This window comes from Pygocentrus nattereri, chromosome 19, assembly GCF_015220715.1.
Source record: "Pygocentrus nattereri isolate fPygNat1 chromosome 19, fPygNat1.pri, whole genome shotgun sequence".
Taxonomy (NCBI): Eukaryota; Metazoa; Chordata; class Actinopteri; order Characiformes; family Serrasalmidae; genus Pygocentrus; species Pygocentrus nattereri.
The window spans coordinates 4,715,585-4,731,745 of record NC_051229.1 but is presented as its reverse complement, the minus strand read 5'-3'; the positions used below and the strand labels follow the sequence as shown (position 1 = coordinate 4,731,745).

The 16,161-nt window shown below is 41.1% G+C and overlaps 1 protein-coding gene across 1 annotated transcript; it reads right to left on the bottom strand.

Moving 5' to 3' along the window:
- Window positions 1–9,036: 9,036 nt before the first annotated feature.
- gadd45aa (growth arrest and DNA-damage-inducible, alpha, a) lies at window positions 9,037–12,819 on the bottom strand. The gene is made up of 4 exons (XM_017712294.2): window positions 12,623–12,819; window positions 11,336–11,437; window positions 11,018–11,231; window positions 9,037–9,894 (listed from the first exon to the last, which is right to left on the bottom strand). The coding sequence occupies exons 1-4, from the start codon at window positions 12,661–12,663 to the stop codon at window positions 9,781–9,783; spliced, it is 471 nt and encodes a 156-aa protein (XP_017567783.1). The 5' UTR covers window positions 12,664–12,819; the 3' UTR covers window positions 9,037–9,780.
- Between the last annotated feature and the right edge of the window lie 3,342 nt (window positions 12,820–16,161).

Here is a 16,161-nt window from a genome sequence, read left to right as displayed (position 1 = left end):
TTGTTTTCGAGTATCTCTCTGACCCTCAGAGTCACAACAGGCAGTGGTTGAGATCTTCCCTCTGAAATGAGACCCTCTAATAAAAGAGCATCACTTCATTAACAGCTACCAGCGCCGCTCTGTAGGCGACCCTGCCCGTCTGCAGGGACAGCAGAGGAGGGGAGAGTTCAGCTCCTCACTGCTGGGCTTTAGTCACATTTAGGGATCATACGCGTTCAAAGAGGGGGGCAGTTATTTATTATCACCCCCCCTAATTCTTCAGTGATATGAAGCTGAAGTCATTTTTTATTTTTTTTCCCGTTCCACCTTAAATGGAGCAGCAGTTATGTTCTGGCGCTTCATGCATGCAGCACTGCTGGACTATTTAAGGTGGAACAGGAAAGTTAGCCAGCTAGCTACTGAGACATTGGCACAGTAATAGCGATTATTAATGCTTCTTATGAAGAAAAGGACCAAAATACACTGAAACCACAGTAAACTAAGATAAAACAGTGGTTATCGTAATTTTTTAACAGATAAAATATTGACATTTTTGTTTCTTTGGTCCTTTTGCTCCTTCTTGCTGGGTTTTCTTTTTTCATATCACTCCATTTGGAGTCTCTGAAAAACCTCCGTTTGGAGGGTCATGTAGCCCCAATGCTTCGCCCTCCCCCTCTGTCTCAACGAGAATCGGGACGCCCACCCCTAGACGTGGTAGGGGTGAGGGGTGAAATGGGATCGGGCCATTTCCCAATCTAAAGGAAATTCTCATCAGAATTGTGGCTGAAAGAGGAAAACAACGGACAGGGACCACCAGCGTATTTCACGACTTGTGAATAAAAATCGCTGCGTAGTGTTCTTTCAGAAATTGGTTGTGAAGGACCTGCGTAGACTGTTGCCTGGAAGCGATTTTTATTCTCAAGTTCCCCGGACAAAAAATGAGTCACCACCTTAAACACGCAAGGTGACAATTTTTTTCCGCAGGGAGCTTATTACATAAGTATTACTGAATATTATAATGTTGTATGTAGTGATTGGGGTGTTTAGACACTTGTGTGAGTATTCAGTCAATAACTCAATGGCTAGTGGAAAGAACCTGAAAGAAACATGCCCCCTCCCATTAAAAGCACCATAATGTTTGGGATATAGTGCTTTACAGGCCAGGCTAATGTTAATGAATAAGCCTTAGTATGTAATAAGTCTGGAATGTTTAGGGGTTAATTCCTTTGTTAGTACAGGTACTAGAGAGTTTTCAGCATCTAGCCTTGATTCTACGCATGTTGTCACCTTAAAAGTCAACATGAGGACCAGAAATGTGCCAATGAAAGCCAAGTAAATCATTATAAGTCTGGAAAACATGAATATATCAGTAAGGGGTATCAGACAACCCTTAGTAAATACCAGAAAATTAAGGATTTAATTATTCATCTAGGTGATTCATCATCTAGATGATGTCCTGTATGTTTATATTTTCAGGTAAAGTAGAGCAGTTTTATTAAAAAAAGCCACGGCATGAAGTTTGAGTTTTACTTTACGTTCATGTCACATTGTAATCTGTGAGTTTATCGGCTGGTTGTAAAGCAGAAATCTGATTACTGTCTGATTCATGTAGACCTGGTTCATGTAGACATGTAGATTCATGTAGACATGTAGACCCCATTATCTGATTACTCAAGTGCATGTAAACGCCTTGATGGGATTACTCACAAAATCTGGTTTTCTGCGGTTATCGGATTATTAAGTACATGTAAACACACTCACTGACCCAGATGTGCACTCATGACACACAGAAAGGTCCAAGTTCTTTATACCAAACCTCACTGGCCTCTTTCCAGTGGAACTGTTTTCAAATCATATGTTCATTATTTATCACTATAAACTGTTTAAAGATCACTGATGCCAGTATGTCAAATAATAAATAAAAAAAAAATCAAGTCATCAAAATATGCCACGCAAAAAGTGTTCTTGGAATCCTCTTATATGGCCTGTTTTATATCAGAGACCTAAATATCGCTGCTTGCATCTCCAAAATAGTAACTTTACAGGAGAAGGAAAAAACATGCTTTACTTTTAATGTAAGTCAATGGAACCAGACGTCTTTCCAAGTAATTTCAGACCATGTCTTTTGGTCTGATCGTCATAAAATTTACACACAATGTAAAGGGCAACAGGCCTTTCAAAATGCAGTCAATGCCTGAAAAATGACAAAAATGGAGATACGAGGTTTTGATACAACAGCAGCAAAAAGTTGTATAATTGTGATATTAAAGTTAGATGTTAGTGGATGCTTGTTAATGAGTTCCATTGTCCTTTTTGATTGATTGAAAGTAATTTTCATACGAGGCGGCCCATGAGATCCTGTTACGCAGCTGCTGGGCATACAGGCAGTGCATCAAGCCAATAAATCCATGATAAGTTGTACGTTCTAAGTAATCTTTAACCTGTTATAGCAGCTTATCTGCTGCAATAGCAATACAAATTATCGTAAGGAAGTGGCTGTGAGCACATTACCCTGTGTGTACAGTACTTACGAAACATGAACAATATCTTGCTAATAGAGCCTAGGACTGGATTTCGGCTGAGGACGTCTATGTAGATGTTTGGTTGTTTTAAATCTTACACCTCTAATGATCTGAGTAAGATCTCTTTGGGGAAATGTTCACGCAGGAAGTTTCAGCAAAGTTTGTAGCTTTAAATTTAGGCCTTAAACATCTGGGTCACTCTCCATTTGGAGAGGAAAGCATGTCACAAAGGCTGCCGGGCTTAAATAAATGCTTAAAATATCAGGCACAGCTCCAAAATTCAGTTATGTGCATTTATACAGTCGACCTAAGATTAAATAAGACTTTTCTCTTATGATGCTCCGATTTTTTGTTTTTCATCCTGTTTCGTAGTCACTCTGCATCTGTGAAACAGCTCATCACAAAACCAACTTTCAACATTTGAGAAGCAGTTTTTAACATAAAATAATGTTTTTAAGAGCTTTAACTTAAGAATTTCTGTAAAACAGTTTCATGTTTAATTTTTATATCATTAACGTTAAACTACATTTAAAAAAATATGCATTTTATTTTTAAAAGTTCATTTGTCACAGAGATTTTGGTCACTGGCGTTATCAGGACTCTTATTCTACATTTGAACACAGTGTTTTCAGCTCTATTAAACTGCTTCTTTGGGTCGAGGCTCATCAGAGAGGAAGCATCTCAAGGCTGAGAAGGCGAGTCACTCTCGCTCACTTTATTTCATTAATTTATTATTCATTTTAACCCTAACCCTATTAACCGTATCAGGCAGCTCAGAACTTGTCACCGGTGTTGTCTGTTTTAATGGCTGGGTAATTAAAACTCTGTCAAAAATAAAGAGTTTAATCACTTTTATTACTGATTTTAAATACACGAGGTCACCTGACCACCAGTGAGTCGGCCAATTTACAAAATCCTCAGTTTTAACTCTGATGTCACTGGAGTCACCGTCACTGGAGTCACACCATATTCATACAACACCAGTGACTGTAACATATGTTTGGAATTAAGCTCCTTTCAGCGTATATATGATAACAGGAGATGTTAATGGACATATTATGCTTATTTAGTTTTGGGATGAAAGATTTTTTTTTTTAAATGTACCCACCTGAATTCCCACTCCAAATGAAGTATAACCCATTCACCATAAAGCTGCACTGTGCAAGTTTTTCGTTAAAACAGAAAGAAGCATCATTTCTGAGTGAAAGAGCATAAAAACAGTCTAAAATAGGGTGAGCGTGCGCTGCTTTGAGTCGCCCTGTAAAGCCTGACATGATCATTCCCAAGTGCGTCTTTTTACATGTTAACGTCACACGAAAAGAAGGTCCGGCTTGATGTTTAAGTCTCAAATGATCTCGAAATGAACATTATACTGATTACAATATGATCACAATAGTAGATGATTCATTTTTGCTCCGACACTCCTGTTGTTACATCACCATAAAATGAAACTGCCCATTAACTGTGCCACTTCATCTCTGTGGAAGGACCGGTGCCGCCCGAGTTTGTTTAAATGGCCAGGGACCACCGTCGGGCACAAAGCTTTATTACACACTTCTATAATTTAAGAGTTTGCACTGGGGGCACTGTAGTGAGTGAATAATAAGCCATAGAATGCAATAAGACCGACTTTAAGGGTTTAAAAGGGTTGAGATGTGGCAGATTTGCTAGTTTGAGTTGCACACAGGACGATCAGCTCATGCTCAACTTTAAAGTGAGGCACGTCCTGATTTCTCATTTTGTGCACTACTTTTTTGTACTTTTTATATTCATATACTTGAGTACGATTAAATGTACTCATAACTGTCATTTAAGTACAGGATAGGCCCCCCCCCCCCCCCCCCGATGGATCCTTATTTGGGCATGTCCCTGACTACTGAATGATGCATGACCTCAGTGAACTGTTGCATTGAGCACACTGGGTGTAATCCTTTTACTGTGCGCTATGAAGATAAATACAAGAAACGGCACCGGAGATAATAAACAGACTGTCCATGTGAAGTCTATGAATGCAGTAGTCGAGCATCACCTGAAGCCTAAAAACCTTTATATCGGTACAGCTGATGAACCAATGCCAGCCTGCCGAAGTATTAACAGCCTTACATAAGCATCCAAAACTGACCTCTTCACCGTATATTCTGCATATTAGGCCTCGCAGCCTGATTTGCATTAGGTTTGCTGAGTGAGTGTGTCAGTGGTGTGGAATTTGCTGATGTGGAGGTTGGATGGGGTGTGTCCCAGCATGCTTTTCTATACTCCTACCAGCATGCATCTCTCTGGCACCTAAGACCCTGCCAGGCATAAAAAAAGCCATACACATCAAACCAAATACTGCCCAGTACAAACCCAGTAGTGCCTGTTTATAAAGCAGGGAAAGCAGCGATTCAAATCATCTTACAGTTCAGTGCTATTAAGTACATGTTTTAGCTGCCAATGCAGTGCAATGCCAATAATTGTAATAATTATAATAATAACGAATAATAATAATGGCAAATAGTCAAAAGACTCAAGCTGTAGGCCTAGTATTTACCTGAAGACCTATTATTCAGTAAGTGCTGACATATTCAGTATGAATTATTCATGAATTATACAGTAGTGACAGAAAAGTTTCCCAGAAAAGTTGGGTGTTGTGCAAAATGAAAATAACAAAATGCAATGATGTGCAAACTGGTTAAACGCCATATTTAGCTATAAACAGTACAAAGACAACACATCAAATGTTGAAACTGAGAAACTTTGTCTTTTGAAAAACATGCTCATTTTGAATTTGATGCCAGCAACGTGTTTCCAAAAATTTGGGACAGGGGCAACAAAAGACTGTAAAGTTTGTAATATTAAAAAAGACCACAAGGTGGAACATCTCACAACTAATAAGGTCAGTTGACAACAGGTCGGTAACATGATTCTATATAAGAGCATTTCAGAAAGCAAAGACGGGGGCGGTTCGCCACTCTGTGAAAAACTATATAGGCAAACAGTGCAACAACTCAAAAATATAATTATTCAACGTAAAATAGCGAAGAACTTTTGCTTTTCATCATCTACGGTACGTAATATAATTAAAAGAGTCAGAGAATTTAGAGAAATCTCTCTAAACAAGGGACAAGGATGAAAACCAATATTAGCCGGCTAGAAATCACTGCATGGGCTCAGGAAAGCCGTCGTCTATGAGCACAGTTAGTCACTGCATCCACAAACGCAAGATAAAACCCTACCATGCAAAAAAAAAACCCCAAAAACATATAAACAGGATCCAGAAATTTAAGATGGACTTAGGCAAAGTGGAAAAGTGTCCTATGGTTCTTTTTGCATCCTCCAGGCTGAAGAGAATAGGGACCATCCGGCTTATTACCAGTGCACATTTCAAAAGCCAGTATCTGGGATGGTATAGGGGTGCATTAGTGCACATGGCATGGGTGACGTGCCCATCTGTGAAGGCACTGTGTGCAGTGTACTATACAGATTTCGGAGGAACGTACGCTGCCGTCCAGACAACGTCTTTTTCAGAGAAGGCCTTGATTATTGCAGAAAGATGATGTCAAACCTCATTCTGCCTGTATTCCAACAGCTTTGCTCTGTAGTAAAAGAGTCCGGGTGCTAAACTGGCCTGCCTGCAGTCCAGACCGGTCACCACTGGAAATATTTGGTGCATTATGAAACAAAAAATACAACAAAAGGAGACCCTGAACTGTTGAACTCCTCAAATCCTGTGACGAACAAGAACAGGAAAACATTTGACTTTCAAATCTACGGCAGACGATCTCCTCAGTTCCCAAATGCTTACAGAGTGCTGTTAAAAGTAGAGGTGCTGAAACACAGCGGTAAACATGCCCCCGTGCCAACTTTCTTGAAACGTGTTGCTGGCATCAAATTCAAAATGGGCAGATATTTTTCAAAAAACAATAAAATTTCTCAGTTTCAACCTGCGATATGTTCTTTGTTCCACTTGCAATTAAAGGCAGGGTTTTAATGATTTGCACATCATTGCGTTGTTTTATTTACGTTTTGCACAGCATCCCAACTTATTTGGAAACAGGGTTGTACGTAAATGAGCTCCGTTCTGATCTAAAGTTAGATACTACAGGAGACTAGTGGTCCGCAGTGGTCACCATGAAGCCCACTTCTATTTGAAAACAAATCATCAGCTTTAATTTCTAATGGTCTGTTTTCAGCAGGCGAGCTAACTTTGACAATGTTTATTGGTGTTTAACTACACCAAACTCAAAAACAGTGAGAATTGTGTGACTCATGACAAGAGCTCTTTAACTGGGTGCATTTAACCCAGACGCAGCAATTAATTAGGTAACACCAGCTAAAAGAGATGCACAAAGGGTTAACTAGACATCTGCCAATCACAGCCAGTGCAGTGTAGTGGAACTTTTTAACTATGGAGACAAAAAGTCCACTCACACTATCTCAGTACACAGTGAGCTGAAAGTCATAACAAAAGCTCCTCCTGCATCATCTGCGCTCTCGTGATACCTGCATGCTAAAAATAGCCCTTTGAAAAGACATGAATGACATCAGAAAACTGGATTTTTCCACGCTGGGCAGGGTGTTGGCTTTGCAGACGCAAGAATAAAGTATTTAGTTAACACCAGTTCAGTGTGAAGCCACATTATTCACACGTCTAATTCTATTTTCATAGAAATGGTAACAAAACATGTTGTAAGAGTGAACCAGAATGAGCAAATACATGAATCACGTTGCTGCTGTCGGCCGTGCCTCATTACCAAACCACTTGGGTGCCCTTGTGTCCGAGCACATGATGCTTACTCCTTCCACGAAAGAGTGAAGTCCGAGGAATCCTGCTAACTGGGTTTCACTGTACAAAGGTGACCAACGGCTTGTGATGGTGACTTGGCTGTTGGGGATTGCCTGCTTTACATCAGCTCTGACATCATCTCCCTTCCCTTCCCTTCCCTGTGTTGATGGCTGCGTACAGAGTTGGTTGCACAAGCTCATGTTCTTTCTGTATACCTGCCCCAATGCTCTGCGGTCATGCAGCCAGAGCCACGCCTTTGGTGGTGAAGGTTGACGGGAGCATGCAGACATGGCTGCTTTCAGCACTTGTTCTCTATTATGACTTGCATAATGAGTATTTCTTGCCCCACAGCTTTCGATAACTGACTGACTGTCCACGTTTCCTCCTACAAATGCATTCCTTCAAGGCTGGACAAGCTGACAAAAGCCCCATTCAAGCTAGTTAGAAGGTGCAGCACATAAATCTGAATTCATTTCAAAGTCGCTGCAGTGTTGAGATTCCAGGGTAAAAATGCGAAGGCGCTGAGCTGGACTAGGCCGCTGAGCTGGACTAGGCCGCTGAGCTGGACTAGGCCGCTGAGCTGGACTTGGCCGCTGAGCTGGACTTGGCCGCTGAGTTGGACTAGGCCGCTGAGCTGGACTAAGCCGCTGAGCTGGACTTGGCCGCTGAGCTGGACTTGGCCACTGAGCTGGACTAGGCCGCTGAGCTGGACTAGCAACAACAGATTTGGCCCCATGCAAGTCTTGGCTTGTCTAACTCAACTGAAAAAACCAAGCCCAGTCTGTCCTGACTGGTCAAATCTTCACGGTTATGCAAATAAACAGCGTTTGAGCAAAACTGGGCAGGTTCAAATTTGCTGCCATGCTAACGTCAGCATGACTAAGTCAACCAAAAAACTACAGCCAGTGTAGCTTAACAGTGCTAACTTGGGCACTTATGCAAATAACTAGCATTTGAGCGAAACTGGGCAGGTGACAAATCTGCCACCATGCTAACGTTAGCATGACTAGCTCGACCAAAAATCTGTGCTAACAGCGCTAACTTTCGCATTTATGCAAATAAACAGCGTTTGAGCAAAACTGCGCAGGTTTTTCATTTGCCAACATGCTGCTAGCGTGTTTTGCATATATTTGAAATGTTAAAAGTAGTATTTTGAGAGAATATCGCTGCTGTCAGAAGAAAACCTCGTATCTCCATTTTTGCTGTTTTTCCGTTTTTGACATAAATAGAAAATACCCATAGTCCTGTATGTTATCTGTAAATTTCGTGAAGATTGCATCAAAAGAAATGACCTAAAATTACTGGGACAAAATTCCGGTTCCATTGACTTACATTAAGAGTAGAGTAGGTTTTTTCCTTCTCCTGTAAAGTTTTGGAGATGCGAGGTTTTGATGCGTCAGCAGCGATATGTTGAGTGTTTTAATCCTGTAAAGCTAGCAACCAAGCAACAGCTGCGATTAAAGAGCGCATTTGTGGGCGGAGCCTGGGCGTTAACGAGTATTAAAGCGTTAAGTTCACTGAGGCCCACATGATGGCAATGCTGTAATACAAAGGCTATAATACAGCGCTGGGAGTTGAGCAAGCTGAAAAGGGAACCATGTATAGCTGAATGGTCTCGGTTACGCTGACCAAAGCAGTATGACAAGAGGCCGGAGGGGGTTTTGTCTGGCTCAAATGGAGAGCTGCTAAGGTCACAGAGGCCAGAGTGACTCCTGTGATCTGTCGAGAGAGATGCAGTTCCAGAAATGACAGTAGAATCGGCTGCATTTCTGTTTTCAAAATATACTTTATTGCATCACAAAATACATCTGTACCATTCACAGGTTATAGTATAAAAACTTAACATAAATACAGTTTTTATTCTTAAATTAATATAATAATAAAATAATTTATGGAGGACTGTAAAATAAACAATTAACTTAAGTGAAAACGAAAACAGCCGTTTCAACAGGAAAAAGTTGTGAAAGTAGTTCCTTTGTATTTCAGTGGTTCAGGCGCCCTTCCCTTTTTATAAACACATCTCATTAACAATAATAAAACGTCAACACACTGTAGAAGCAACACTACGAATAACCAGGTTTCCTGAAAAATATGAACATTTGAGTTTTTTTTCCCAAAAGCTCGGTTTGGTATCGGTGCCAACGTCCTCGGCCTCTGGATGCCAGATTGTTTTGGTTTTGTTCAAAAACACAAAAAAGTTCCTCAGACGAAAAATCCGTCGGTGCCTCTGGTGCTCCCCACTGATTCTTGATTAAGGTCAGAGTTTACTGGGTTTCTCCAGCTAAAGGTGACTTCCGTCTCCTCACTGCCTCGAAAGCAAAAACAAAAACTTGCTGAGTCACCTTGACTGGTCACCAGAGACGAACGCCCCTCCTCTACGCTGACGTCTAGTCCCTGAATCTGCCCTACAAGGGGGACGGGCCTTTTTAGTGCATTTTCAATACATTTTCCGTTTCCTTGGGTTGTTGTTTTTCTGGTTTTCCCCAAGTTTTCTCTCGAAGGTCTTGACTTTCCTCATCGCTCTGGAAGGTGAATAACAGGCACCCATTGATCCATGCAGCGGCTCTCGTGGCAGAAGTGGTTCACTTTCCACAGCGCCTGGTTCTTTGCTGTAGATGTGCGTGGACTCTGCGAATAAGCACACAAAGGAGAGAGAGAAGCTGTTAAACGTCGGTCTTAATAACTCAACAAAAACGTCTTTGCAGCTGCTCAGAAACCTTGACTTTAACAAAGCAATTCCTTTCGGAAAGAAAAATCCTGCAGAACCTGTTCTGGCGCGTCTAGAGTACTGAGATTCGCTCTAGTTACATGGCTTGGATGAACATCTGACATTACTCAGATGAATCCTCAGGATTGCATGCAAATTTCTTAGTTTTAGTGACACTTAAATTAGGATTTCCAATTGTTTTGTTAAAAAAAAAGACCCATGTGAACTAAACATGTCATGTAATGTGATATACTGTAAATAAAACCCAACGTAATCCCATCAATTTAAAGAATTTCTTCAGATTTATACTCATCTTTACCATTTCTGAAATGGAGATTAAAGGGTTAACCTGCACAATTTGGGCTTTTTAACCCCTTAAACTTCTACAACTTTAGAACAACCTGGCTAGTTTGCACTGTAGTCTGTGTAGCTACTGAATAAGCTTTGGAATGTAATAAGCCTCAAATTTAAAGGGTTACACATAAAAAGCAAAGCGAGCTCGTACGTCATTGAGGTTTACAGTGTCCAATTGACTTTAAACCCACAGCATTAACAACAAAGCTGTATCAGGCTCATATGCAAATTAATGCAAATCAAGCACAGAAAATCCGTCTTTCACTGCTGTGGCAGATTATTATCTGCATTACAGCCATAAAGCAGGTATTTGCCAAGTGTTGCCACATTGCTTTAGGACATGTTGGGACAAGTTCAGCAGTACGACTCGCTGGTCTTCACCCGGATGCCCTACGTTTGGTTCACGTGCTCACTTGTGGCTCAGCTTCAGGGTCTCTCGTGTGACTGTGCCACTCCACAGTGCTGATGTAACCACTGTCATTTTATCTTTTTCTTACCCCGTCAGATCATTTTGCTCGTTTCCAGCTTTATTCCTGAACGTTCTGATAATGATCTGACAGAATAAGACGGCTTCTCTGCATAAAAAGTCTAGAAATGGGTCGAACTGTCTTCATATTCTGACCAGATTTGAGAAGTTTGCACGTCTTTGCAGTGAAGCTACTGCAGCCGGGCAATGTTATGACTACTTACAGTGACCAGAACGCAGTGCAAGTCCATCTGCTCTCCTCCCTGCTTGCCCCCGCCGAGGATTTCGGCCAGGCGCCTGGTGTTGTTCACCCGCAGGATGTCGATGTCGTTCTCGCAGCAGAAGGCCTGGATCAAAGTGAAGTGAATCTGGAGGGCGACGTCTTTGACGTCCTCGTCGTCGGTGGCGAGGATGCAGAGCACGACGTTATCGGGGTCCCTGTGCACGCGACAGACGGAGAGTCCCAGCGTTAGGCGTGTACATCTTTAAACAACACTAAGACAGGAGCAATACTTGATGTCGGATAGCCGACGGCTACTCACACATTTAGTGACTTTGCAGCTTCATACACCCCGACTGTGATGCGGCCCTGGAGTAAGGCGGCGCTGAGGACCTCCTCAAGAGCTTTAGACACAGAATCCATCCTGAAACAAGGCATGGAAGCAATGAGGAACATGCAGAGCAAGAGGGAAGCAGCAAATCCATTCTGAAGCGTATGGGGAACATGTGAGAGGAGAAGAGAAAGCAAGGCAGGTACTAAACCCTCGCTGCACATGGCACTGAAGGAGTGTGATGCAGAGGGAAGTGCGTGCCTTAACTCTTATACAAGGCTGGTAAATAATGCAAGTTCCTGCCCTGAGTAAATCCCTAACTCCTGGAAACGGGTGTCTACAGCAGGTGACCTGCAGAAACTTTGCATCTCCAAACAGCAGAACTTGGTGATTTCATGCATCTTTTGTGGCCAGTCACACAAAACTGAACAGAAAATTGACGAGAGCTTCCAAATTGATGTAGATGACAAGGTTGCTGCAGCACATCAAGATCAACTACTCTCTTGACGTTCTTTAGGGTTCTTCAGTGCAGGGAATGGTTCTGTGTAGAACCAGGGATGGTGTCTCTGGTCACTGTTCTTCAGACTGATGAAGAATATGTTGAATGTGGTTCTAAGCAGAAGCTCACAGCACATACTCCATCAATCTGAAGCACCATTTCACCCAGCATTAATGCATGAAACGGTTCTATACAGAACTCATGGTTCTGCACAGAACCCTTTCACTTTACAACACAGCCCTTGAGGGATCATCTTGGTGAGTTGAACTGACTACTCTCACGCCATTGCATGAACATGCACTGGGTAATTAACGTTATTGAAGTAACTGCATGAAGTTTTTAATCACTTTTTGGCTTTTGCTGGGTCCAGCAATCCAATGTGCATTCGCAAATGTCAGGATATAAGCTTAAAACGTGGTATATATTACATATTTGGCAACCAGAACGACGAAGCCGGAGTTAGCTTCTTTTTCGAACTTTCCCGTTCCACCTTAAATGCCGCAGCCCTAATGCAAACGCTGCGGCATTTAAGGTGGAACGGGAAAGTTCGAAAAAAAAAAGCCGGCGAATCGAAAGCCCACTTCAACCTCATACTTGAATCGTTAGATAACACGGATAACTCTGCACAATCACCACGATTAATGTGCTTAAGTGGTATTAATGACTAGCAAAACATTAAGAATTTTAAAATATCGGCCATAATGTAAAACTGACGTTAGCTCGTTAGCTCGCTAACCTAACTAACACGACGACGACTTAAAATGTCAAACACAACGTACCTTTCGACAGAACAATCTGCGTTTAGCTCCTCAAAAGTCATGTTTCTTGTAAAATCCAGCACGGAGTGAAGTAACCTCGCTTCAAAATGTTCGCTCAGGTCGTTAAAATCCACCCGGTTTCTCTGCTCGTCTCTCTCTCGCCCGTTAAATCGATCTGACGGTGACCGGCTCCGCGCACATACAGATAAAGACGATCCAGTTCAGTTGCCCAAATCTGCATGTTAAACAAAACTCTGCGCTCGGAGTGGCTGAGTAAAATTTGCATGTTAATCCTCATTGGATGTATGTTAATGAGCAAAAGCAAAACACTACGCTCGGGACAGAGAAGGCTTTCGCAGAAGCACGTGAATATTCATTGGACGTATGATAATTAGGTCGCTCTGAATGGTCGCAGCGACAAGACCACACGCCTCTTATTGGTTCGCTGTAGTGTTAGAGGCGTGGCCTGTATCCAAGGGGGGTGTTCTTAATAGAGTCTTTGCCCTGGCATGTCAGTGGCCTGAGGACAAATATGGGAATATTGCGCACATTTCAAATATCAAATCATAGATTATGCACTATTTCAACTCGGGTACGCATCAGCTCCCAGTCTAAACCCACTTTTGTGAACGTTTTAGACTAAATCTGGTTGTGAAATTCGTTATAAAAGTCGTTATAAAAGGCTGGAAGTATAAACAGTGGCCAGTTGCATAACACAGCTTAGGTAAAGTCAGTTCTTTGAAATGATTCCTGGAGGGACAGATAGTTTTTCTTGCCTTTAAGGAAATCAAACAACACCTGTTGCATAATAGAATAGAATAGAATGCCTTTATTGTCACTATACACAGTACAATGAGATTAAGAGCAACTGCATCTCAGTGCAAACACACAATGTAAACAAATGACACGGAATAGAATGGGGAGGGGTTGTGCACAGTTCTATGCGTTTTGTATATATATGTATATGAAATAAATATAAATATAGAAACAAAATAAAAAAACTGTTTTTTACAAGATATAAATATGGAGATATTTACAGCTGTATTGTATGTACACTAAATATTGCACATTGCTAAGTATTGCACATATTCCAGTATAATGTACATACATGTACAGTATGATTGCACATTTCCGTATGCAGAGTATTGCACAGTAGCTGGTAATGGAGTCTGGGAATAGACTGGTATGTAGGTGGTGATGGAAGTCTGGGGATAGACTATCAGTGCATCTGTGAGTTGAGAAGTGTTATTGCTTTTGGGAAAAAACTGTACTTAAGTCTGTTTGTCCTTGATCTGGTGCATAAAAGCACCTTATGTTTGTCTATATGGAAAATCTGATGTATGGCAATACATATGTGTGGTTGGTTAGTGTTAGTGGATAACACCTCTGGCTTCTATGCTGTAGACTGGGGTTCAATCCCCACCTGGGCAATAACCCTACACTATACCAATAAGAGTCCTTGGGCAAGACTCCTAACACCACCTTCGCCTACCGGTGTAAAAATGATCAAATTGTAAGTCTCTCTGGATAAGAGCGTCAGCCAAATGCCATAAATGTAAATAATGCATGGCATATAGTAGCATATGGGTTTCACAACTATCCAACTTGCATCGGCCAGACATATGTGACATACATGCCAACTTATTTGAAACTGGCCATTATCAAATATGACACATGACAACGGTTCTATATAGAACCATGAACACCCGAAGGAACATCTGCATGATAAAATGATGTAATGGTTCAGATTAATGGAGAATGTGCTGTATATGATTCTGTCTAGCACTAAAATGGTTCTGTTATTGCTGTGATGTCAACCACATATGTCCATATCTGACTAAGACAAGTTGGCTAAAAGGGACATCCATGTGCTAATACATATATACATATATTGTATTTGTGGTTCTACATAGAACCTCTGTCTTTACTAAAGAACCCCATTTCTTAATAAAGTGAAAATGAGTAGAATACCTGCAAACTACCTTAAATGCACACTGTAAGCTTTGCAATAACGTAATTAAAACAAGAAATAAATGAAAATATTATTCTCCGACATATTAAAATGCTTTAAAATTGAATTGAAACAGATAAGAAGGGTCAATTGTGATTGTTCTGGGATGTGTTCAGTCATGCATCAGATAAATGACCCATATATTATGTATATGTAGTCACCCCCCCAGTCAGGCATTTGTGAGTGATCAATAATATGAATATTTGTTCAATAGCTGATGCTTATTGAAATGAACACACCGTATATGTACATGTATTTTACAATATATGCCTGACCCTCTATGATATATGTGCCTATGTGGCCATATAATCAGATTTCTGTTTGGGGAAATATTGGTTTTAATGCAGTTTTCTCAGATTATGCAGATTACGCCTAATATAAAACTCTGTGAGTGAGTTTTGATGATTTATCAGCTTAGTCAGTAACATGCTCAGTGAAGTCATGCTGCAGGATTTCCCCTCCACTGCTCCTTTCAGTTCAGCACTGACCAGCAGCGCCACCCTGTGGACAAAAGAGTTTCTACCAGTGACTTAATGCACACATTTCTCCAGCTTTGACCTCCTCAGTGCTGTTTACTTTCTCTGTGCATGTTTGCTGGTTATGTATATGTATTATATAATCTTACTGGTGGATATAATGATATTAATGCAAAACTATGCAGAGCCAGATATGAGTAAGAGGAAATGAGTCCACAACTTTCAGCGAAAGAGACTAATGTTTTTTTAGCTAATTATTATTTCAATTAATTCTAAGGTCACAACGAACACAATGACGACTTTTAAGTAAGTTAGTAAAAAAAGTTATGTGTGTATATATATATATATATATTTTTTTTTTTTTTCCCCACTGGCCACTTTATTAGGTACAGTAGGTACCTGTTCAGTTGCTTGTTAACACAAATATCTAATCAGCCAATCACACGGCCGCAGCTCACTGCATTTAGGCGTGTAGAGGTGGTCAAGACAGCTTGCTGAAGTCCAGACCGAGCATCAGAACGGGGAAGAAAGGGGATTTAAGGGGCTTTGAACGTGGCGTGGTTGTTGGTGCCAGACGGGCTGGTCTGAGTATTTCAGAAACTGCTGATCTGCTGGGATTTTCACACACAACCATCTCCTGGGTTCACAGAGAACGGTCCAAATAAGAGGAGATATCCAGTGAGCGGTCAGTTGTGTGGATGAAAATGCCTTGTTGATGTGAGAGGTCAGAGGAGAATGGGCAGACTGGTTCCAGATGATAGAAAGACAGCAGGAACTCAAATAACCAACCAGAATCTCTGAGGAACGTTTCCAACACCTTGTTCAAAGTCTGACATGAAGAATTAAGGCAGTTCTGAAGATAAAAGGAGGTCCAACCTTTTACTAGCAAGGTGTACCTAATAAAGTGGCCGGTGAGTGTGTGTGTGTGTGTTGTGTGTATATATATGTCTGTTGGTCTTTATATTGTGTGTAAATTTGATGAAGGAAAGACCGAAGTGAACGTCCAAAAATGACTTGTAAATAATTCTGGTTCCATTGACTTACATTGAAAGTAATGTATGTTTTTTCCTTCT

Bases quoted from the DNA above. Each gene is read 5' to 3' on its own strand.
- gadd45aa (XM_017712294.2), bottom strand. From the start codon at position 12,663: ATGACTTTTGAGGAGCTAAACGCAGATTGTTCTGTCGAAAG. The intron at 11,438-12,622 runs GTACGTTGTGTT...GCCTTGTTTCAG, and splicing joins GCAGATTGTTCTGTCGAAAG to GATGGATTCTGTGTCTAAAG. The intron at 11,232-11,335 runs GTGAGTAGCCGT...TCGCGTGCACAG, and splicing joins GCTGCAAAGTCACTAAATGT to GGACCCCGATAACGTCGTGC.